The 25,229-nt window shown below is 42.9% G+C and overlaps 1 protein-coding gene and 2 non-coding genes across 4 annotated transcripts; 1 reads left to right on the top strand and 2 right to left on the bottom strand.

Annotated features, from left to right (window-relative positions):
* Nucleotides 1-2,709: 2,709 nt before the first annotated feature.
* Nucleotides 2,710-2,803, bottom strand: trnai-uau (transfer RNA isoleucine (anticodon UAU)). Its single transcript has 2 exons — nt 2,766-2,803; nt 2,710-2,745 (listed from the first exon to the last, which is right to left on the bottom strand). It is a non-coding gene; the product is annotated as a tRNA-Ile (tRNA).
* Nucleotides 2,804-11,914: 9,111 nt separating this feature from the next.
* LOC138242756 (zona pellucida sperm-binding protein 3-like) lies at nt 11,915-14,362 on the top strand. Of its 2 annotated transcripts, XM_069198311.1 has the most exons (9): nt 11,915-12,547; nt 12,649-12,764; nt 12,837-12,943; nt 13,023-13,197; nt 13,275-13,392; nt 13,591-13,691; nt 13,772-13,845; nt 14,013-14,195; nt 14,271-14,362. In XM_069198311.1, the coding sequence occupies exons 1-9, from the start codon at nt 11,990-11,992 to the stop codon at nt 14,276-14,278; spliced, it is 1,440 nt and encodes a 479-aa protein (XP_069054412.1). In that variant the 5' UTR covers nt 11,915-11,989; the 3' UTR covers nt 14,279-14,362. The 2 variants fall into 2 exon arrangements, with proteins under 2 accessions (XP_069054412.1, XP_069054411.1); XM_069198310.1 differs by having other exon boundaries at nt 14,013-14,362.
* Nucleotides 14,363-17,124: 2,762 nt separating this feature from the next.
* On the bottom strand, nt 17,125-17,197 carry trnaf-gaa (transfer RNA phenylalanine (anticodon GAA)). The gene has a single exon. It is a non-coding gene; the product is annotated as a tRNA-Phe (tRNA).
* Between the last annotated feature and the right edge of the window lie 8,032 nt (nt 17,198-25,229).

Below are 25,229 nucleotides of genomic sequence, written 5' to 3'. Positions count from 1 at the left end.
TAGGGCGATAAAAGTTCAGACAGGTGATAAAAGTGTTCTTTAAACAAAAAGTGAAAATAGTGAATTTGTCTTTCACTTAGATGTTCATTGAAAGCTCAGTAAACGATAAAGCAGTGGCTCGTTTTGTGAATTCTCCTCGCATCAGATTGTCTTGCTTCGACCTTTAAATTGTACACTGTGTAGACCCTTCACTCTCCCTAACTCAATTAAAGAGCCACAGGCAAAAGTGCCTGTCAGTTTAGTTCAGTGGTAGAGCACTTGCATCTCGTGTATAAGGCTTTGTTTTCTACTGCCACTCTGGATTTCTTTTTAAATGCAACATCTTATCTGTGATTGTCTTTCATGTGACATCCCCCGTGTGTGAATTTCAGCATGACACATAACATCGTTTGAGATGCTATTTTTAAAACAGACCAAATGAAAGACCTATTAGCTAAATACAAGTAGAAAACACAGGAATCTAATTGAGAAAATTAGGACCGGAGCAATGTATAGTATTGTAATGGTTGGGGACTCAGGTGGGCACCCTTGCCATTGCCACTTAAGTCAGCCCCCCACCGTCGGGGACTCAAACCTGCGACCGCTACCATAGCTCAACCGCCACCATAGCTGGGTCCCTGTTGAGTGATGCCAGAGGCCTGGGTTTGAGTCCTTGACGTTGGGGGACTGACCTGATGTGGCAGTGGCGAGGATGCCCATGTGAACCCTGGAGCGTTACATTGGTGTCAGCAGTGGGATGGGATAGCCCTTTGTGAAGGTTGGTGAGTTAAGCGGGGGAGAGTGTAACGCATACGGCCACCATTGAGTGTGTAAGAGCCGGCTTACCAGAGCGGTGATGTCACCACCCTTCCCTGTAATAGCAGGGCCACAGCCACAGGACTGAAGGGAGATTGCTCTTTAGCTCAACAGGCTAGGTCCTTGTTGAGTGATACAGGAGGCCTGGGTTTGAGTCCCTGGTGGTGGGGGGCTGTTGTGAACACTGGAGTACTACAGTATTACTAATAGCAGCGCAAAGCTCACAGTGGTGGCTTTAGGGTATCAGAGCCAGTGGTGCAATGGATAATATGTTTGACTTTGGATCAGAAGATTGTAGGTTTGATTCCTCCCTGGCTTGTTAAGTTTTTAAACTACACTTCTCAGTGTACACAACCCTTCTATCGAGTGGATGAGTCTCCCGTTACGTCTCCAATTCTTTCCGCACATTCTGCTTGTTTCACCACCGTTACTGTTGGACCACAGCCACAGAATGGAGGAGAGATACGGTTCCGATAAACTGTTTTAAATAATCATGTTGAAAAAGGTGACAACGTTTTTTTTTTCTTTAAGATAACCTTACATTTGCCTGTTCAGTTCAAGTTATTTTCTGTACCTGCAAATTCCCCAATTTTTCTGCTGTCTCCTGAGAAAGACATGTGTCAAATCACAATAAGTAATACAATCTATTCAGTTAACACCCAGATGTAACAGAACACATTTAAGACTTACACCCCCTTTAAATATGTAATTCCTTCATTTCAGTTTTCTTACCTCCCCAGGATACCTGAAAGTTCACTATCCCATATTAAGGACTGTACATGCATTACCGGTAATACAGCTACTAATAAAGATATACATTAATCTTAATTATTAATAAATTACACTTTTATTAATAAAGACATGTATTGATCAAATTCATTGTGAATAGTTGTGGTGTCTAGAAAACAATTTTAGCTACAGTAAATATTTCAAGCGAGTGGTGCGTTTGTTCGTTACTTTGTGACCATATTATTTCCACTACATTCAGAACAGTTCAAATGCGATCGACTGTTCCTCTACTGAGCTACATAAACCCTGTGAAGAGGTGGTTTAAGTTAGTCTCCTACATCGGTAACATCTAATGGGCAGCATATGTTATTTTAGGTTTGTTGCAATTGAGAACAGGTTTAGTATGGAGCTGCTGACAAATTTCAGCAGCCACGTTCGTTGCAATGACCCGTTGTAGGGTCATTGCCAATCAGCTGCAAGAAAAAAAAACATAATTTGTGCCTTTATTTAAAAAAAAGAAAAACAGAGTAGTAGTTTATGTGGTAATTTCAGGTACAATGTAAGAACTTAAGTTAACTAGTCCCACAGTAATGCGTGGGGTCCTATCAATAGAAAAAAAATACTTGTAACCCAAAAACACAACAACCACGATGCGAGAAGCCTTCCGGGAACCTAGGTAAATCAGTGTAGTAGTCTAACGACTACAGAAAATAAAATAAAAAAAATACTTAAAGGAACAACTTCAAAACAAAAAGAACATTAAAAACAAATCTGGGAAACAACAAAAACAGAATCTAATGCCAGAGCTTTTTCAAGTCTTTGGTACCCCATCATGCTCCCTTAGTCCCAGTAGACCTCTCATCTAAGAAGATATCTCTCATCTATCTGTGTAGAGATCAGCTGGGGGTCCACAGCTGATGGGAATTTAAGTAGTGACCTGCGTCAGCTGCAAAGGAAAAAGTATAGGTTTATTCCATGCTGAAAGGAGAAGGAAACACAACATGGAACCTTCTTCGGGTGTGACGTGGAATAAACCTTTACCTGTTCCTTTGATGTTAATTTAGACCGGATTTCCAGCAAATACCTAACAGGCTACAATCTCGTTAGATAAAGTGTTAAGGACGACCTATAAGTAGCAGTATCTAAAGTGGACAGTTGCTTTCAGTAGCTAAAGACAGGACACGCTGCTCCAGGTGAGGCTTGAACTCACAACCTCGGCATGACTCCGCTGTGCACTGCTGTATAAGTACCGCGCGCTGACCGATTGCGCCACTGGAGCCGCGGAAAGTGCTTTCCCTTCACACACTGACGTTGCACAAACACAGGGTGAAAACGATTTCGGCACGTTTTCCGTCTCTCCGTGGGAGAAAGGGACAGTAAAAGAGCGAGGAAACTACAAGGGAAGAAAATGAAAAAATAGTGCTCACTGCAAAAGAGGGAGGAGAGAGATGGTCAGACACGTAAATCAGCTCGGCGGATTTACACTATTTATGAGTCTTCATGTGTCTGAAACTGTCCAGTTTGTATTTTCGTTTCAAAAATCCAATAAACTTGAATAAGACAAGAAGGCACACACTGCACATCTGCGGAACATCACGCCCGATGTTTACAGTGACATCAGAGATTGAAAGCGAAGTCGTTTTTTATTAAAAGTTCAAGGAAACCTGAATATGTTTGCTAGACGTATTTCAGAATCACAGTGAAATGTAGTACGATTGCTGCACAGATCTGCAGTCTGCAATTAGAATACGGTTTGTGCGTTGTATAAAATATGCCATTCAAAACTTTTCTAAAACTGCAGAGATACATTTCGGAATGCGTCTTCCTGTAAAAATTAAATATCTATTTTATTTGACGGGCGCTATAAGCAGAGTCTGAAGCCAGCTCCACAGAAGAACTATATTCAGTGGTCCAAAAAAGTGAGTATTTCACTAAGTGAACAATTACTGTACATCATAATCATATTTGTTTTACTTCTCCTGCCATTGCAATTTGCGCACAGATTTTTCATTTTATTTTCAAAATATATTAGCCTTGATGGGAGAAAAACTAAATTGTGTGCGCGGTGGCCAAGTGGTAAGGCACCGGTCTTGTAAGCCGAAGAGCGCGGGTTCAAACCCTGTCCGTGCCTGGTTTGCGTACCACGATATACCTTTATCTAAATCGTCAATTGTCTTGCAATGTAGAAATCTCTGTAATAATAAGAAAAGAAAAGTAGTTAATAATCCTTTGACAAAGTAACGGGCATCCTTCACTGCTTGTCAGGATGGCTGAGTGGTCTTAGATGCCAGCCTCAAGAACTCAATCGTGTGTAGTTACAGTTGTTATTCACAACCCGGATTTCTATGGAAGCCCGTTTCCGCCAGGGAGTAAAAAAAAAAAACCCGCTATGGTATCTCAGAATTCCGACTTAGCAACTCAGTATTGCGACTTAGTAACTCAGAATTCCTACTTCATATCTCACATTTGCGACTTCGAAATAGCCCATATTTCAATGTCTGTCCTTTTGTTATTGTAACGGATTCGGGTTCTAGGGCTTGTGCCCTCGCAGCTCCCACCCTAGTTCGTGCCTCACTGCATTGGCTCGAACTCAGGTCTTGCCAGCTGAGCTAAAGAAGACCCTTTTTAAGTAAAAAAGGACATACAATGAGATACCATAGCGCGTTTTTTTTTTACTCCCTGACGGAAACGGGCTTCCATAGATTTCCCTTCATGTTCATTAAGATGTGTAATTTGTATGTTGCTTATATAAGAACAGTTTCTTCAAAAGTTCTGTCAATTAACAGTGGAGAGCTAGCCGATGTACGTTTTCATGAAAACTCTCTTTAAGGCGATTACAAGTATCTTGAGCAAATCTGCGTCATATTTTTTTTTTAAAAGTTTAGCTCAAGATGCAACAGGAGTATACATGAATTCTCCCGCCCTACATTCCAAGATATGGAATCTTATTTTTCTTGAAGTGTCTGATGTTGGTCGTTATTGGAAATTGCCCGGTGATATCGACTCAGGTACTCAGTTGTTACGTGCTGTAATTCGATACATGCAAAGCATTTATATTCCCTCAAATTATTAATAAGGCCAATAATGTATTAAACATTACATGCCACTTTTTCTCTAGATGATATTCACGATGGAACAGTGAGAAAGGCATGCCTAGATGTGCTTGAACCAGCACCTTACTATCGTTTTAGTCCCGACCTGACCGCACTGAGCAATGGTACGACAGAGACTCCAACGGGTCGGTTTTCTCCTTTTACAGTTTTTGGGAAAAAATAATCTGCACTTTTAAGCAAGTATTTTATTTCAAATTTTGCATAGTGTAAGTTTTTCTTGGAAAACGTTGTTTCAGAAAGAAACTGAGTTGATGGGAATAGCCCTGTCAGTAGAATATCGAACTTTTCATCTCAGCTAGTTCTTCTGTGGAACAGGCTTCAGAACTCTAAGTACAACGCCTTTGATGTCATTTTATTTCTACAGCAGACGCATCCGGAATGTTTTTTTTTTACTTTTTATTTGAACAACAAAATAGATTCAATATAAACAAGAGCACTTATAACATCAGTAGAATCGTCAAGGGTACATAAAATAATACAATTACACTTTCTGAAAACGATTAAACTCGGTAAATCACCGGGGTAAAGTTAGCTTGAAGTTCGAAAACGATTTTGGCACGCCTGTAGCGGTTTCACGAAATCTCTTAGAGTTACAAAAACACTTGCTTTGTGTATAAAATACATTGTGGATGATTTCTCAGCCTTTACTTTTTCGTTTTTATGACATTTTTTTGACCAAGCACGAATATTCCTTTGTCCATATCTCCGCAATGGAAGCACAGAACGCCTTCAAACCAAAAGCATTTTAAAGACCACGATTTGTGGATATTTCCACAGCCTTTACATCAAACTATCGGTGAGCTAATTATCTTTTTTAAAACCTCCGGTTTTTCATCGATGCGTAATTACGCACGAACTGGAACCCGGGGGACCGCTGTGTGCACACGTTCACAAAGCGAGAAATACTGTTCAATACGGCTTCATGCGAAAAACCCGTATATGACCATAGGAAGCAGAACAGCGCGGTATCCAATTACCCAGACTGTAAGCACGGGAATAAAGCTTTGTCTGATTTCTGAAACCCTTCCTTTACGTCCTGTTTTCATTCAGGTAAGGGTCAACTATATTCACAATACTACTGACAGCAGGAAGATTAAAATATTCTTTACTCAGCAGCTTATTAAAAACAGCTCCCATGATGTTCATACCGACTTTTTACACAGAACACTGACACAGCTTTGCGTTCTGAATCTCTTTTTCTCTTGCTTTTATTTAATGTGGCACAATGCACTGGGATAGGGGTATTCTGTTCACAAACCAATAGCATTTAAACCACAGCACCCACAATGCTGCAGGTAAGTGTTTTGCACACTAAGCAGGTCATCTGACTATTCCCAGCTTTGTTTTGGGTTATGGAACCTTTCTTTTTTTATAATTTTCTGAAGATAACACTACAGGTAACACACTGGGGTAGGTGGGTATTCTTCATGGCTCAATAGCATTTCAAATACAGCACCCACACTGCTGAAACCAAGTGTTTTACACACCAGACAGGCCCCCTAACTTTATATAACCTTGCTGTGGCTGTGGCCCCTTTCTTTATTTTGTAATGATTTTCTGAAGATAACACTACAGGTAATATAGTACCGGGGTAAAGTTAGCTTGAAGTTCGAAAACGATTTTGGCACGCCTGTAGCGCTTTCACGAAATCTCTTAAAGTTACAAAAACACTTGCTTTGTGTATAAAATACATTGTGGATTATTTCTCAGCCTCTACTTTTTCGTTTTTATGACATTTTTTTGACCAAGCACGAATATGCTTTTGTCCATATCTCCGCAATGGAAGCACAGAACGCCTTCAAACCAAAAGCATTTTAAAGACCACGACTTGTGGATTTTTCCACAGCCTTTACATCAAACTATCGGTGAGCTAATTATCTTTTTTTAAACCTCCGGTTTTTCATCGATGCGTAATTACGCACGAACTGGAACCCGGGGGACCGCTGTGTGCACACGTTCACAAAGCGAGAAATACTGTTCAATACGGCTTCATGCGAAAAACCCGTATATGACCATAGGAAGCAGAACAGCGCGGTCTCCAATTACCCAGACTGTAAACACGGGAATAAAGCTTTTTTTGATTTCTGAAACCCTTCCTTTACGTCCTGTTTTCATTCAGGTAAGGGTCAACTATATTCACAATACTACTGACAGCAGGAAGATAAAAATATTCTTTACTCAGCAGCTTATTAAAAACAGCTCCCATGATGTTCATACCGACTTTTTACACAGAACACTGACACAGCTTTGTGTTCTGAATCTCTTCTTCTCTTGCTTTTATTTAATGTGGCACAATGCACTGGGTATGGGTATTCTGTTCACAAACCAATAGCATTTAAACCACAGCACCCACAATGCTGCAGGTGAGTGTTTTGCACACTAAGCAGGTCATCTGACTATTCCCAGCTTTGTTTTGGGTTATGGAACCTTTATTTTTTTATGATTTTCTGAAGATAACACTACAGGTGGGATGGGTGGGTTGTCTTCATGGCTCAATAGCATTTCGAATACAGCACCCACTCTGCTGAAACCAAGTGTTTTACACACCAGACAGGCCCCCAAACCTCATACAACCTTACTGTGGCTGTGGCCCCTTTCTTTAATTTTTTATGATTTTCTGAAGATTACACTACAGGTAATACACTGGGACAGGTGGGTCGTCTTCATGGCTCAATAGCATTTCAAATACAGCACCCACTCTGCTGAAACCAAGTGTTTTACACACCAGACAGGCCCCCGAACCTCATACAACCTTACTGTGGCTGTGGCCCCTTTCTTTATTTTGTAATGAGTTTCTGAAGATAACACTACAGGTAATACACTGGGACAGGTGAGTCGTCTTCATGGCTCAATAGCATTTCAAATACAGCACCCGCTCTGCTCAAACCAAGTGTTTTACACACCAGACAGGCCCCCAAACCTCATACAACCTTACTGTGGCCCCTTTCTTTAATTTTTTATGATTTTCTGAAGATTACACTACAGGTAATACACTGGGACAGGTGGGTCGTCTTCATGGCTCAATAGCATTTCAAATACAGCACCCACTCTGCTGAAACCAAGTGTTTTACACACCAGACAGGCCCCCAAACCTCATACAACCTTACTGTGGCTGTGGCCCCTTTCTTTATTTGGTAATGAGTTTCTGAAGATAACACTACAGGTAATACACTGGGACGGGTGGGTCGTCTTCATGGCTCAATAGCATTTTAAATACAGCACCCACTCTGCTGAAACCAAGTGTTTTACACACCAGACATGCCCCTGGACCTCGTACAACCTTGCTGTGGCTGTGGCCCCTTTCTTTAATTTTTTATGATTTTCTGAAGATTACACTACAGGTAATACACTGGGACAGGTGGGTCGTCTTCATGGCTTCATGATTTTTTGACTGTAATCAAGTGTTGTGCACACAAGGCAGGCCTCCTGACCTTTCACAGTCATGCTTTGTTGTTAGAAACTTTAATTCTCTTTTTAGGATTTTTTGAACATGGGAACTTCCACCGAGATGAATGAGGTGCTCTTCAATAGCTTTTTCATCTATACACACAAGCGTATGTAACCAAGACACTCAGAACCAACAGAATCAACGTGAAGTCATAGAAAATCAAGAATGCCCCCGAGACATCTGCACCCCCCTCTTGGACCACTCTGGTATCAACACCCCCAAACCAATCCATACCAGCTAACAAGACTCAGAATCGGTGCAACCCTCCAACCTGGACCAAGAGCAGGATGGGACAAGTACCTGCACCACACTACGCACCCCTCATCCAGACCAGCAGGACAGCCAGACAGCACCATCATGACACACATAATGAGATCACTCTCTGTCAGTATGTGTAACATTCTGGGCCTGGGCTCCTCTGTATTTTGGCTGAAGGGAGTTCAACAACATTATTAAACCGACTGACATCATAATCTGACAAGATACATTGTTTAGGGGAGACTAAACAATGTATCTTGTGTGAACGAGAGAAAAAGATCAGTGTAAATTCACTTCATTAGACTGACGGTGTGTATAGCAATGGATGGTTCCGATACATCGACCTCTGGGTTATGGGCCCAGCACGCTTCCGCTGCACCACTCTGCTGACAGCTGTCATGGTGTGATTCAACACAACTGCTCTATCTTTGCTTTCTAAAAGTGCGCCCGAGATGAAAAGTTTCAACGGCAAACACAGACGTCACTTTGAGCACTTGGTCTTTTATAGTACGAATCATCACACGCTGCTCTACATGGGCGTGTCTTCAAGATCGTTGAGAACCAAACCTTTTGCTTTCCGAGGCAACTGATTCTTTCCTTGTTAATTCACAAATCTTCAATGGGAATCAGTGAAACGAAAACCAAACACGTACACACTCGCGTCCTAGCCTGAAAGAAAAATGATGGAAGCACTTGAGGAATAACAAGAGTAGTCTGAACAGCTCCAGTCTATCAACTGCTCTACAAAGTGATCGCTACTTCCACACCCAGTTTATAACGCTGAAAATGATTCAGGAAGCACAGCAAAGTTCTAAAAGCAGTGGTTGAAAAGCGTCTAGATACATAAAATGACAATTTCTCAAAAGTAAAATCTTCAGCTTTTAAATATTGTCATCCATATATTTTCGTTTTTCTCTTTTTTACATAACACGCTTTCGAGAAATAGACTGTCTTGTAATGAAGGCTGCATTAGAAAATGTGTGTCTAAATTAAAATCGGGTTTATGACTTCTGCGTTTTTCAGCTTTCTTAGCGCTTGGGTCTCGATTCAGATATTGCAATGAAAGCAACAGGGGAGTAAGTTTTCCTTTTCTAAATCAAAGGTGATCTGCTCACAAGGAAGTATAAAAACTTCAGCGTTTACTTTTTGAAGACCGCAAATTGTCGAAACACTATTGCTTCATAAGCTAATAAGTAAGGTTTCTGAGCAAGCATTGTATTACTAATGCTGTTATTAATAAAAAAAAGCTTAAATTCACATAATGGAATTTGGACTGCTCAAAGTAGTCTATTCTTTGTACGACTTTACTTGCCCGCTGAGTAGAGTTTAAAGCAACGGCAGCAGAAGTAGCAGTAATAGCAACAACGTGGTTTGAGTGTCACAATACACTCTGTGAAATTATTGCGGCTTCAGATCGTTTTGTTCTGTTGAAGCTGCCTACAGGCTCTGAATTGCTGACATTGGCTGTGATCTTTTTTCAGGTTTCATGTAATTCTTCACATATTTGAAATATTTAATTCGGGTTCGCCTAATACACGGTGCAAACCGTACCTGCAGCAGAATGCTGTGGCACATGAAGCCGTTTTGTTTATCGGTTGTAAGGATATAGGAGCGTACTACAAATCGAGCAAGCGAAAAGAAAATTAAACAGGAGTCACTTTTTGGATTGCTAATTCATTGTGCTCTGTTCGTCTAGGTTCAAATCCTATCCTTGTCATGGTTAAGGCCTGAGACGTGTGTGTTTTTTCTAAACGGTGTTTGCATTTGTTTCCTCTTTACTCCTGTAAACTCAGGATTTTTTTTTCCTTGGTGGCAACAATACGCTTCTGTAATACAGTAAATGGTAGACTCTGCTTTCAAATGAGCTGCACCAGGCATTCGGATACAGAAAAACACAGGGATTTAAAATTCAGGAATATGAATGGCCAATTGCTTACAGCTAGGGTTTTTACGTTTTCTTATTTAGCGATTTGTGTATCAATCTTTTAACAATTCATTAAAATGCTAACAATATGTAAAATCAAAACAACAGCACCGATAAATGCCGGGGAGACAGGTAGTTTTTTTTTCATCAGATGCCAATCTCTAATGCTGTGTGTGAGAGCTTACGTACCTTTCCTTTTCTCACATTTTCTGACAACTATTCCAAAGGGGCACCCTGTCAGCTCCTAATACTTTTTAAAAGTCTGCCTGCATGTTTGATTATTGTCGTTTTATTTAGAAAAAGTTCAATATTGATCATAACTAAAGAAAATTAGGATCACGAAGAAAAAAAGGGCTGAAGATGCGAGTCGCTCTTGAATCAAAGCTGGGCGACACGGGCTTCTGTTCTGATATGATTGTACGAGAAGCAGGAGGAATCTCTTCTCTCCTATGGAGCATGAGCTGAATCAGGAGTGAGACATTTCGTATGCTCGTGCATATGTTAACACATGACCTACATCGTAAAACTAAATTAAAAACTAACATTAAGTTGTCAAAGACATTCATTTATATACAAACAAGAGACAGACATAGTAATGATTCTACATTAACTTGTCCTGCACTGATCAGACTAATTGAAATGTATGAAAGCCCGTTTCCGCCAGGGAGTTACAAAAAAACGCGCTATGGTATCGCAGAATTCCGACTAAGTAACTCAGAATTGCGACTTAGTAACTCACAACTCCGACTTTATATCTCACATTTGCAACTTCGAAATAGCCCATATTTCATTTTCTGTCCTTTTGTTATTGTAACGGATTCGGGTTCTAGCTAGCAAGGCCTGGGTTTGAGCCAATACAGTGAGGCACGAAGTAGGGTGGGAGCGGCGAGGGCACAAGCCCTAGAACCCGAATTCGTTACAATAACAAAAGGTCAGACAATGAAATATGGGCTTTTCGAAGTCGCAAATGTGAGAGATAAAGTCAAAATTCTGAGTTTTTATGTCGCAATTCTATGATTCTAAGTCACAATTCTGAGATACCATAGTGCGTTTTTTTTACTCCCTGGCGGAACCGGGCTTCCATAGGTTCTCAGTGCTGCGAAGCAAAAGCAATCTCTGGAAAATCAGACAAATTATTATCAGATCATGTCAAAAGCTGATCAGTATTTCTTTACTGGGAAGCAAAGAAATGCTTGTATTACACATTTTAATATGACATGCAATTACACATGAAAAATAGTAAAATTATTTTCATTGCGGTACGTGTTGATAGAACAGCCCCCTCGATAAAAGAAAGTGTGGACGGACTTGTCGCATGTTCCGTACTCTGTCTGACAGCGAGTTTAACACACTTTCCACGGAAATTAGAAACTAATTGAACAATAAATTAATCTGAGCAAATTTTACACGTGTGGGTGATTTAATTCTGTCGAAATTGCGTGGAACTCCTCCGCTGAGGTCAGATACACACGGGAAAATGTTCAGGCGGCTTCACGGAGTCCCGCCTCAGACTGAAATCAGGTTCTAATTAGACGCTGAGAACAATCCGGATCTCTGTATGTAATTGATTGTGTTGATTGTGTGACCAGGTGTGCGGTAACAGGTCCTGCCAGTATAAAAACCTAGTCACCGCGTTCACACTTTATGCTTTCTTGCTTCAACACAGTTTATTGGTTTACTTATTTTACTCCTGTAGCAATTGAGCGGGACGTTAATTTGGCGATGCGCTCGTTTCTCTTTATGCTGTGCCTGTGCACAGGGGCCGGGCTCCCCGCACTGGTTTCCGCCGGGCCGGCTGGCTGGGACTCTCGGGAATTGGCGCTCCAGGCCGACCTCCCGGCTCCTGAAGACGCAGCCCAGTTGGAGGACTTGAACCTGGCAGATGCGCCCTCCGAAGACCTGTCTGCAAGCGAGAACGACTCGCAGTCCTTGGCTCCCGACTTTCGCCGCCTTCCCGTGTCCAGAGACGCGTACTCGCCCTACTTCGACAAGGAGAAGATGAAGCCCGAAGCCGGCAGCCGCCCCTTACCCGCCTACATCAAGAGCGTCCTGTTTCCTCCCCAGCGAGGGCGGCAGCCGGCTCGCCCGGCCATCGGGGGCACCCGAGGAGTGGCTGTGTGGTGCGACTCCAGCAGGATGTACGTGAGGGTCAGTCGGCTCCTGTTCGGCTTCAGCTGTCGGCCATCGGAGGTGACCTTGGGCAACTGCAGCGTCAGCCGAACCACACGCAGTTACTTCTACTTCATCTACGGGCTTCACGAGTGCGGCACCGAGCGATCGGTAAGCGGGTCTTCATCTACAGGCAGTGTATCGACGTGAGCTGTAGGGCCAGTGTCGGGGTTGCCTTTCCTGGGAATATCCCTTCCTCTGTGACCCTGCAGGTTGTCCAGGGCCGCTTGGTGTACTCCAACACTCTCCGCTATGCCCCGCCCTCCTCCAGTGCACCTGTGCATCGCTTCATTCCCTTCTCTGTGCCGGTCAAGTGCTCCTACAACAGGTAGGCAGGGCTCTGCTGCTGAGAAGCCACTAGGAAAGTGTCCAGATGCCCCTCATCCCCTCTGTTCTGCAGGTTCCACTACTCCTACAAGGTTGGCTATGTCCCCACGTGGGCCAGGAGAAGGACCTTCTTCAAGGACCTGAAGAACAAGCACAGCTTTGTCCTGCTCACCACCAACTGTAAGCTCCTTGAGTGAGTGGCTCCTCCTGCCTGCAGGGGGTGCTGTGTGCAGGTGTAATGCTGCCTCTCTCTCTCCAGCCCGCTGGGTCCGGCTCTCTCCTAAGGATGAGTACTTCCTGGGTCAGCCCATGTACTTCCAGGCCACTGCCTACTTTGCCACAGCAGAGCAGAGGCTGTACATCCACTCGTGTTATGTAACGGAGAAACCAGACCAGCACTCCCAGCCCCGTTTCCCTGTGATCGACAACTTGGGGTACGGCCCCTTCTGGGAGGGGAGGTGGGCAGGAGCCCTGAGAGCCTGCAGGGGTTCATCCTTGTCCTTGTCCCCAGGTGCATGGTGGACAGCAAGGCAGATGGCTGCCTGTCCAGGTTTGTCCCCTCCAAGCAGAAGGATGTGCTCCGCTTCACAATTGATGCCTTCCTCTTCCAGAAGAAGCTGTCCAGGAAGGTACTGCTCTCAAAGGCTGCTCAGCCTTCTTGCTCTACTGATCCATGGTCTGCTTTCACATCCATGATCTAGATGTGAACCAGACTGTGGCAGCTGTAGTGCCTAGAGCTGCCAGCTTGCCTTCACTGATGGCAGAAGGTCTTTCTCTGTCCCTCTATTGGCCTTGATCCCTTAATGCTGTGACCTTCCCTCTTGCAGCATGAAGTGACTGAGCTGTACATGCACTGTGTCATGGCTGTGGCTCCTGCTAAAGCAACACCAGGGACCAAGTCCTGCACCTACAACAGGGAGGCTAAGAGGTACTTCTGCAAGGAGCCTGCTGAGGGTGCTCTGGGACATGCCAGGTTTAGGCCTCATCTGTCCTCCTCCTCTCCTCCAGGTGGGAGGAGCTGTATGGTGACCATGAGGTCTGTGCCTGCTGTGAGTCCAGGTGTGCTGGCAGTCGGAATGAAGGTGGGTCTGGTTCTCTATCCCTTGTGGATGCATCTCTGCCCAAGAGACAACCATGCTTGGACAACTGAGGAATGATCCCGTGCTGGACAAAGGGACTGTTTAGATGAGTAGACTGTGGGTCTCTTGGTATAGCGGATCCCTCACTCCTGGGTGCTGCTTGTCCACAGGTCCCAGGAGCCTGGTGACCAGTAGTCGGGTGGCTGTGGCACCAGTAGAAGCTCCTCTGGATGTGGGAGCTGACTGGACTGAGGATGAGGAAGGAGACCCTCAGACCTCCAGTGAAGATGCTGAGAGCACCAGTGAGGATGTGGAGGGAGCAGATGACTTTGGAGATGTTGGCCAGTGGACAGGTAGGGTCTGGCAGGAGGAGCTCCTGTAGGGGTGGTGTCCTGCAGTGTAGCTGGATTGTTCTCCTTCCTCCCCAGGTGCCTGAATGAAGGCTCCAGCCTGGCCCTTGTGACTCTCCTGCCTCCACTTGCCTTGTAATGGCAACATCTCAATAAAGCTGTGAAAGACCCTTCTGTCTGCCCTTGTTTCTTTATGGTTTATAGGTTTGAATGGGGTGGAGGAATTCAAGGGAAGTATTTGTGGGGGTTCCCCTTTCAAGAATGCTTCCCGTATTGCTGCCAATGAGGACTGAAAATGGCTGGAGTAATAAAGCATTGTACTGGGGGAAGATAGCCGCACTATTCCTTGGGCAGGTCATTGTGACTTTTTTACTGGGGGAGAGACAGAGGTGTTCAATATACTGGCAGTCCTCCTGTTTCCTAGAGGGGTAGTGCTTATGGAGTGTGAGTTGCTACTGTAGTGCCCAGTAAGAGTGAGATCTGATGTCCTATTCTAGGCTGCACAAACTTCCTAAAAGAAACACAAGGAAGGGATTGTCAACAGGGGCTTGGTGTAAAGTAGGCCTTCCCTTCCTTAGCAGAGGAACAATTCTGGTGCCCAAACATCAGTGAATAAAGGTACAGTTAGAATCTTGGAGGTCTTGTCTTATGGGTGTTGGTTTCACAGTATTGGACAGTCACGGGAAGTATTAGGATTGAGACTGGAGATCCCAGTACTTGACTGGGAGGACGGGTGTTCACAACCACCTCTACCAGCAGCACAGACTGTGTAGATTGAGACTGAACGCTTACTACACAAAGCCTCTCCACTGTTTCAGTGTCCCATGTCATGAATTTCAAGTGAATCCTAGTCTCCCGTTGTGACTACCTATAATTTGCACAAATCCTGCTGGCCCACTAACACTGTTAATTTTTAGCCCTACTGCAATGCCCTATTAAAGTTTCAAGGATTTAGGATAAACTATTTTATATAATGGTTCCAAAGGTGGCTTCGCAAAGCACTTGAAATAATTACAATAAGAATACACAGGATAAAACAATTCCAATAGACAGAGGAGACCATGGATGGTGGTACTGTAGATTATGCCGGTTCAGGGACGCCAAATATGTAATCATAGTGGCTCTCTGAAGGCACCAGTTCTGTAGGGTTTGGGCATTTACTGAGACAATTTTTAATTGTAGCAGTAAATCACAAAGTTGATTCTTTTGATGGCTTTAGAATCCAACCATGCGACATAACTCAAACAACGCGCACACACAGGTACTAATGCACAAGGATACATTTATTAATACATAGAATATGCATATAAACCTAACAGATCTTATCGAGAGGGTTATCAGAATACAAAAGATATATATTCAATCAGTTACAAAGAGTTACACATCAAGAGGACATACGTTCAGTATATCATTCATTAAGACCGTTTCGTAAAGTGGACTTGGTTACAACTTCTACATTAGATACTCAAACAAGTACATAACTCTTAGGAATTAAATTGATATCAACTGGTTGGGATAACAATTGAATTCTCGAGCTGTAATGCATTGAAGTTGAATACTCATCCAATCTTTGGGGATTCAGATCTCCTGTGGGCACAAAGGAACAGTTGCAGGCTGTTGCTGTCCAATCCGCGCTCTCTGGCTCGGTGCCAGGCTGTGCTGTGCGGCTTGCGACGGTGCGCTGCTGATGCTCATTGTTGGCTTTAACTAGCAAAGTTTGTGCACAGGAGAAAAGATGACTGTGGGTCCCAGCAAGTCAGGAAGAGGACCGGTTCGTTCCTGATGAAGAGCTAGTTCTGAATAGTGATTCAGCTTTCCACAGTTCCGACCTGTTCACGAGGCCTGCTGCTGGTTACTCTCTGGCAACCTCCACTCTAGACTCTTCGAACAAAGGAAGGTTCTGGCACTCGGACACACTGGCCGTTCCATGGTTGTCCGGGCTGAGTCTCAGGATGGTCAGGAGGCGCGCTGCGAGAATGTCCTGCCCTTGGGAGCCTTCTGCTCCTGGGCCGTCCTGCCCTGGAATTCTCCTTTGAATTCCCTTTAGAACAGTCCACAGAATCCTCTCCAGAATCTTGCTGAATCTCAATCTGAATCTGAATCTCTGTGTTGCCTGTTTTTACCTGGAGGAACTTCAGCTCATTGATTGGCTGAAAGTTCCATGGGCATCAGAGTCCCACGTGGGTTACTCGGCCCTACCAGTCCCTGATTGGTTGATCAAGGTGAGATATGAGTCACTTACTCCTGACACTTAGTAATGCAGTCCAGATGTCCAACTGGCACTCCCTAGACAGATAGGCGCCAATGGGTGACCATTGATCATGATAGCCAGGCTTAGCTAAGTGCATCCCCTTTGGGAGCTGTCCTTGGACCTTAAATCACCTTGCATGAATGGTTTCTCTGTGGCTGCACCACAGAGATGAACAGAGAAATGAGGCCTAATTTGGGATAGCTCAGAAACACTTAATTCTGCCTTATTATTAAGCCTCGCCGCTACATATCCCCCCTTTTTGAAGGTCACGAGGTCCTGAGGTGTTGTTGCCTTCAAAACAAAACAGAGTTAAGTGATGTCCCTTGTCATTAGAACACTAATCTTAAATGTCTACATTACTCCTCGAGAATTCATACCAGAACCAGCATTGGGAACAAACAGGATGAATAACATCTGGAGTATGTATAAACACGGTAGGAGACATTATCTCAGTCTAGGAATTACACATGAGGAAGTTCACTGTCAATATCTGATACCTCTGTAGTAGATATTTGGGGAGAAGTCACTTCCTTTCTTTTGACATGCTACCTTTGACTCATTCATGCTACCCAGAGTACATCTTGATGTGAGACTACATCATTCAGAGTACACTGAGAAAGGGACGCGTCACTTTAGGAAGGGGGCGCTGGAGAGAGGAACAAAGGGCGCGATGAAACAAAATGCCGAAACCCGGGATCGAACCAGGGACCTTTAGATCTTCAGTCTAACGCTCTCCCAACTGAGCTATTTCGGCGGTGCGCAAAGCCCACAGCCACCTGCTCCAGCCTTCCTGTGTTGTGGCATGAGCGCACCAAGAGTAGCGGGAGAGTGTTGCAGGAACGTCACTCAGAAGGAAAGCCACCCAGCTGCGCCCTCTGAGCTCTGTCCAGCGCATCTTCCTCGCATGGACTCCTGCCTGCGACGGGCAGGAAACAATTAGCAAGAACAGAACGACACCCCATGGGTGTCTCATGACCGCACCTTAGGTTGTGACACGTGCAGGTGTGAGGGGTTGCCGGGCTACTTTGGAGCAGAGCTTGGGCGGAGGGGGGGCGGGAAAGCAGACAAAGAGGTGACACCTCAAGGTCTGCACGATCACAGCTCTCCGCCGCCCCAGGCTTCCGCTCGATAAGCTACTGGACACACCCGCCCCTCCTCACACAGACCGTGGAAAAGCCCCCGAGTGGGAGGGCTCGCTCTTCCTCCCAGGAGCTCTTGGACACGACGCCCAGACAGGGCGCGGGGAGCCGCCGCCTGCAAACACGGCTCCAGGCAGGACTCCACTCCGCAGGAGCCGCAGAGCAGAGGAGATGAGGGCAGCTTAGCTCCTGTTCAGAGACCTGAGCTGTTGTTGCTGTGGATGCTGTCTTTTCTGTTCTCGGGGTAGGACATCAGGAAGCACATTGAAGCGCTGCGACATGCACTGTACAGATCCTGCCACTACTGGGCCCGATTTCCCCGGATCGAAACCGGGCGGAAACAGGCCCGTTTCGTTTGTTGCCATGCACACTGTTTGGGGATTCGCCTAGCGCTGTGATCGAACAGACCCACTCACCTCTTAGTGTGGCGGGATCTGCACAGTGGATGTCGCAGCGCATCCTGCTTTCACTTCAATGCATGTCCTGATGTACCCTGGTCTCCCGCGTGACAGGTGGGGATACTTGCCACTATACTAACGAGGAAGACATCGCTCTCTGCTTAGTGTGCAAAACACTTACTTGCAGCATTGTGGGTGCTGTGGTTTAAATGATATTGGTTTGTGAACAGAATACCCCTATCCCAGTACATTGTGCCACATTAAATAAACACACGAGAAAAAGAGATTCAGAACGCAAAGCTGTGTCAGTGTTCTGTGTAAAAAATCGGTTTGAACATCATGGGAGCTGTTTTTAATAAGCTGCTGAGTAAAGAATATTTTAATCTTCCTGCTGTCAGTAGTATTGTGCATATAGTTGACTCTTACCTGAATGAAAACAGGACGTAAAGGAAGGGTTTCAGAATTCAGACAAAGCTTTATTCCCGTGCTTACAGTCTGAGTAATTGGAGACTGCGCTATTCTGTTGCCTATGGTCATATACGGGTTTTTCGCATGAAGCCGTATTGAACAGTATTTCTCGCGTTGTGAACTTGTGTATACAGCGGTCCCCCGGGTTCCAGTTAGTGCGTAATTACGCATCGATGAAAAACCGGAGGTTTAAAAAAAGATAATTAGCTCACTGATACTTTGATGTAGAGGCTGTGGAAATATCCACGTCGTGGTCTTTAAAATGCATTTGGTTTGAAGGCGTTCTGTGCGTCCGTTGCGAAGATATGGACAAAAGACTATTCGTGCTTGGTCCAAGAAATGTAATATAAACGAATAAGTAAAGGCTGAGAAAGCATTCACAATGTATTTTATGCACAAAGCAAGTATTCTCGCGATTCTAAGAGGTTTCGTGTAAACGCTACAGGCGTGGCAAAATCGTTTTCGAACTTCAAGCTAACTTTACCCCGGTGTTTTACGCTGCTCCTTTCTACACTGAACTGGTCATTTGGACACCGTAAGACAAGAGAGACACATTTCTATGTAATCAGGAAACCAGGAATCCTAACCGTTAGCCCGTTAGTGCCACAGAAAAAAAAAAAACGTTTCAGCAAGATAAAATTGCAGGATAAACACATTTTTTTCTTTTTCGTAGCGCTTGTGTTTTGTTTGATTTAGCGAATTTTATACACTTTATTTCTGACACATGACTTAAAAGGCTGGTAGAGTATATTTAATGCAAGAGCGCTGAACAACAATTTTTATCTACCGTATTGTCATGTTTTTTAAAAAAGCAAGTTAAATGCATATATAGTAAATGTTTTTTTTTTCATATAATAGTGTTTATGGTCTGATAAACGTAATTCATTATTTAACGGACATTTGGTATAATTAAAAAAAAAATACTCATTCACGAATGTAAACATTTTTTACAATAACGTGTTCTATTGTGATCTTGCGCCCCATGCAGCAATATCACCAGACAGTTTAATGGTCTGTCGTCCTTTTACAGTTCTGGGTTTTATTCTGTCTTCAGATGCACCAGATGTATTTTTAAAATACGTAAATAACAATTCTGGTGCAGCGAGGCATTCTGATTAATTCAGATTCACTCTTCACGTGTGTTATAGATATCATATAATGTTTTTGTATCCACGCAAAACCTCGCATGAAGTTGATAAACTTTGCCTGTAACATATTTAACAAGGTACAGTGCCAAACTATTAAAATACATCAGAAAAGAACCCGAACTCATCTAATTTATGTATTTGAAACGAACGGATGGGAGACTTTAATATGGCTTTCTGGAAATTCACTTTTAGGAGTTTTCGGAAGTCAGGACCCAGATACGCTCGTACAGTGAGGGAGGAGTGCTTTGACTTCCTGCTTTCAGCTCGTGCATTGTTTCTACTTGTGACCACCAACAGAGAGAGCTTTACCGGTTCACAGAAACGTCCCAGGAGGTTTCTGGGTTAAGATGGAAGAATAAATTTAATAAATGGAGATGTTATTGCCGCTGGGGAGTATGAAGGCGGTGGCGTGTCGAGGGAAGAGACGCGCATTCCTCACGGGCAGCGCAGAGCAATGAGTCACACCTGCTGCGCGCTGAGTCCTGTCCTATATAACCGCTGAGCCCGGACACCCACAGCCTCTCCAGCCAGTGCTGGAGTTTTTTTTTTAAATAATACTTCAGAAGGTGCAGAAACGGACTCTTTTGCTCAGTTGAGGCTATAGGAATCTGTGTTTCTTTTCAGGCTGTCAGGAATAGCGCTTATTATATTTTTTTTTTCTCAGACTAAACAGTATCATTGGGCTGAATTTCAGTTAAACGCCTAGTTTAGGAAGATCAAGAATGAGTTAGGGAAGACAGAGGTGGAGACTAATGGAAGTTATGAAAGCCATTAATGGGTTGTCTCTGCTTGAGCTTGATTTACACCTTCATAGTGCAAAGTCTAGGGGTTAATTGCAACAAACTGAAAGTGAAGTACTAACAGGCGTTCAACCCGTGTTTAGTACGCAGCTGTGGTCTGAAGTTGTGCTCCACCTTAAGTCCAATTGCAACGAACGTTGCTGCTGTGCTTAGTCCAGCACCGTACTAAACCTGTTCTCAATTGCAACGAACACAGAGTAATAGTTGTTGCCCTCTAGAAGTGACTAAACTAGTGAATTATTTTAAACCACCTCTTAATATGGCTTGAGCAACTTAGTACCATACTTGGTGTAACGATGAATTGCATTAGAAGGCTCCAGAATATAGTGGAAATAATATCGTTACCACGTACTGAATTTATGCATCCGTCGCTTGGAAACATTGTAATATTTAATTAAAATTGCTTAACACTCATACAACATTTATTCATGATGAAGTTGATTAATATGTGTATTTACAAAAGTGACATTTACTTATGTTGAATGTTAATCATTACTAGTAGCTGTGAAGTTTAAGGTGCTAGGGAGTGAAGAGAACAGAACCTAAGCTATTATTTATATAAATGTAGCGTGAGCCTTTAATGTGTTTTATAAAATCGAGGAGTCAACTGGATAGATTTGTTAAATATTTTAGTGATGGGTCTCCGTATTTGCGGTTATCAGAGGAAAGCAGGGATGAGGAGGAAATAGGTGGCACCCAAGCATGTTAAAGGAAAAAACTCGGCATCTTAAGTGATTTATGATGGTTTACAGTCCCTTTTCTGTCCTGTGGCTGTGATCCAATGACTGTGTTGAAACAGCCAGGGTTGTGCTAGCTCTTGATGGACTGGTATGCAAACCAAATGACAGACAAGCAAAGCGTTGTTTTACAATTCTGAAAGCTCGTTCAATGTGGCTTCTTGTGTTTTTATGACTCCTGTTATAGTGCTGGTCTTGTAATGTTGTTGGATTGTGCGCAGGTGTCAGAAGATACCGTCATAAAGGATAAGCATGAGTTAGCAAAACAACACGCCAGCAAGCACTTCCCCACTTTGAAAGGAAGATGCTGGAACTGATTCTGAGAAGGTCAGACGAACAATAATTGTTGTATTTATTTGCTCAGGTAGTTTTATAAGTTTAATTTTCAGTAAAGTTCTGTTAAAAATAAATTAATGTCAAATTAATACAGTAGTGTCCTGTCTCAAGCCCACAGCTGCAGTTCTCATTTGTTTTGTGACTTATTGCAATTGAGTATCCCTCATTTGGTGAATTGTAGCCTCAATGCAATTCTTACATTTTAAAACTATATTTAAACTAAATGAGCTGAGCTCCAACTTGGTTCTAAATGTTTATTAAGCACAAGTTGAGCTGAACTGAAAGGAAGACATTGGAACTGACTAAAAAATAACTTAATTTGAAATGTACGCTCCTACTGATACAGGAGAGGGAGAAAATCAAAGTTCTGAAAAGTAAGCACAAGTTACACCCTGCTAAAGAAATGTATTGCCTTAAAAAAAATGCTTAGGTCAGAGGAACAATTGTTTTTTTTTTTGCACAAGTTTAATTTACAGTTCTGTTAAAAATTAAACTTAACTTTACTGGTTATTAGTCGGTGTGTTTTGTAATGATTTAGCTATAACGATGTGTCCACTTATTCATCTGGAGTGTTAAACAAAATTAATGCTGCAATAATACAGTAGTGTTTAATTTCAAATGCACAGCTGCGGTTCTCATTTGTTTCATGACTAATTACAATTGGGTATCTCATTTAATAATGACGTAGCCTCATCAGGTGAATTGTAGCCTAAATGCAATTCTTAAATTAAAAACTAACTGATTTGTCAGGAAATTTAGTTTGAATATAAAGAAGAAACAGAAAAGTAAGTGTATATTAATGTGGCCTATGTATTATTCTACTAATCAGAAGTGTTCTGATGTACAGTCCTCTCCAGTTCGGGCTAATTAGTTCAACAAGGCCAAGCCCTTGGAACCGGATTAAGCACAAGTTGAGCTGAGCTCCAGCTTTGTTCCACATGTTTTTGCTGCAATTGAACTCGGAGCGGGAGATGATCTCCAGAATGTACCGTACTAACTTAGCACGCGGCTGTGTTTTAACTTGGGATGTCCATTGCAATTGACCCTGTGGGTTTATATACATGGGTTTCTCTGCATACACTACCATAAGGGAGGAATGGTGAGTTGGAGGGAGGGCACCAGTTTGGTTTATCAAGAATACACCAAACTGAGTAGAACTACAGATCAAACCATTCAAAATGTGCAGTAAATAGCAGTGCTTGTTCTGCAAAGAACTGTAGGATATCGCATGATGTATCAAAGTAGGGTGAAATATCTTGTAAAACCGCCAGGCGGAGCTATGAAAGCTTAATGTCTCATGTGCAGCATTTGCGCTGTTGCTAGAAAATGTATTTCTAAATATCACAAGATGTTCAAAGTTAAGTGATTTATTAATAACAACTAATAATTTCAAACTGCTTGTATTCTAAAATTGTATTTTGTTTGCGGGTGATTTGTCACTGTTTTCACAAACTTCAATTTATTAAACATCTTAGATATGGTGTTCCAGACCTCTGTTTACTTTCTGAAACTCCATCGATATTTCCTGTTTTCACACAGATAAGAATAAACTGCACGTGCAAATCTTTTCACAAGTGTAAAGATGTTCTGTGCTCAATAGCTCTTTAACACAGTACACATTATGTCATATCTTTAAGCATCAGTTGAAGCATTCTGAAGTCTGACAATCGTAAAAAGTTACCAAATAATATTGGTGAAACTGTTACCTGTCCTGGATAAAGCAATTAGAAAATAGTTGGATTTACACTTGTAAGAAAATTTCTGATTTTAATGGGACATGTTGAGTCTTTTCTTTTCAGCTTGAAATTAACTCTTGCCTACTATGTATATTCCATTGCAGCCATTTTAATGCAATGCAGCTCCATACTTCTCACAAAGTCTAGGCTAGGTGTTACACCCCACTGTGTTTATGTAGATTAGACAGTTCTACTTGGGGAGGGGAAGGAACTTTCAGTTTTCTGATGTCATTGTTGGCCTTTAACATAAGGCAATCAGCAATCAAATGTCCTGTTTTTTCTTAAGTTGAACAAAGATGTGCCACATGCATACAGTGTCATGTTGTATATTTTTAATGCTACTACAGTACAGCTTGTGGGAAATACATTTGTCCTGTATCAAAGTTTAACTTACCCTACATTACAAACTGAGTGAATTCAACAGAATCGACGGCTAAAAGCAACATGTCAAAATGTTCCCAAAATAACAAAAAGTGAACGAGTTGAGGATTCGATAATAGAGTAATCATAACAATAACTCCCGAGTTGTTTAATGCAATCCAAATGAAAGAAGGACACTTAAATAAACATGAAAAGACTATTTGTTCATTGACGAAAAGTAATGTCGCACTCTCTCTTGTTTAATCTGATTGTTTTATTGCTGCACAGACTAAAACCAGAGAGAAATAGCACCTCTTTCTTTGAAGCATTTTGTTTATCCTATCATGTATCGGTTTCCAATCATACAAAGTAAGTTCTGAGAATCTCCAATTCAACATACCTATGTTTTCCTGGAGAATGCAAAGCCCTTTTGCCTCTGGACCAGTCAAAATTTATGGATGTGGTTCACCCCCAGTCCCAAAATTGCTAAACAGAAGAGTGGCGTAGCGGTCGGCTCTGGCTGTCCCCTCTGTGCCGACACACTGCACATTCAATCCCTCCTTCTCTTGACTGATGGGCAAAAGGTGGACATCTGGGAGAACTGTACGTGGCATCTGTGAGTTCTGCTGTGTAGATGGTGCTTCCTGAGGGGAGAGAGACAGTGGGGACGGCACCAGCCAATTCATTAGTGGTGGTGAGCAGAGAGGACAGGATGGAGTGTCCTGAAGGGGTGTGCTCTGCTGGGGGTGGAGGGTCGTATGGAGATACGCATTGCACCAGGTACAGCAACCTGTGTGGCAGGGAGGGGCACTTTTCAGGAGATGAAGGTCTGTTTGGAGACGGCTGACACCCTAGTGTTTGACTGCTGGAACATACAGATGCAGCCATTCAAAATGCGTGGGGGATACCGCATTATTTTCCAGTACGCTGTACGCAGTCTACCGCGAGTTACCGTAAATTCTCCTATAATACGGCAAGCAAAATTATAGTATCCGGAATTTCCGCAAGGTGGAGCTAATAAAGCTCAACCTCTCATGTTTGAGCTGTCGCCATCAAAGTCTTTAACGAAGATATTACTAATAGTAGTAATAATGAATGACCTTGGACGAGCTGTAAGTGTAAACTCAAAGTATTGGCCTGGTCAACATTCTTTATATGGAATTTATATGGAATTTTACCACAGAAGGGAAATCTTAGTGCCTGAGCATAAAAAGAATAGGAGCATACTGCAACGCGTGTGAAGGCCATAAACGATATTAATTTTTGAACTTAAACATACAGTATATGGCTGGTCTCGGTACTTTAAAGAAAACATACACACCAGTATTCCATTTCTCACTAAACATTTTAAGCATCGAAGTCTTTAACTAACGTGATACCGGAGTCAACAAGCATACTTTTAGAATTCGATTAAAAGGGAATATAATATGGAATTGCGTATCTCAAGAAATTAATAACGATATGATTATAGTCGTGTACTGCGACAGGGCTGTGTAGGGCTGTTTCGCCTCTCTCTTCATGCGACTTCCCTTGTAGCCCACTGGTCTATGTGCCCGATTACCAACTCACGGGCTGTGTGTTCAAATTCAGCTGGTGCTGGACTTTTCTTTTAACAAACATTTCTTCGAAAAAATAGAATAGCAATATTATGGACAATCAATTGA

This window comes from Lepisosteus oculatus, chromosome 14 (genome assembly GCF_040954835.1).
Source record: "Lepisosteus oculatus isolate fLepOcu1 chromosome 14, fLepOcu1.hap2, whole genome shotgun sequence".
NCBI classification, from domain to species: domain Eukaryota; kingdom Metazoa; phylum Chordata; class Actinopteri; order Semionotiformes; family Lepisosteidae; genus Lepisosteus; species Lepisosteus oculatus.
The sequence above is the reverse complement of the archived record's forward strand: the minus strand, read 5'-3'. Positions and strand labels throughout refer to the sequence as shown.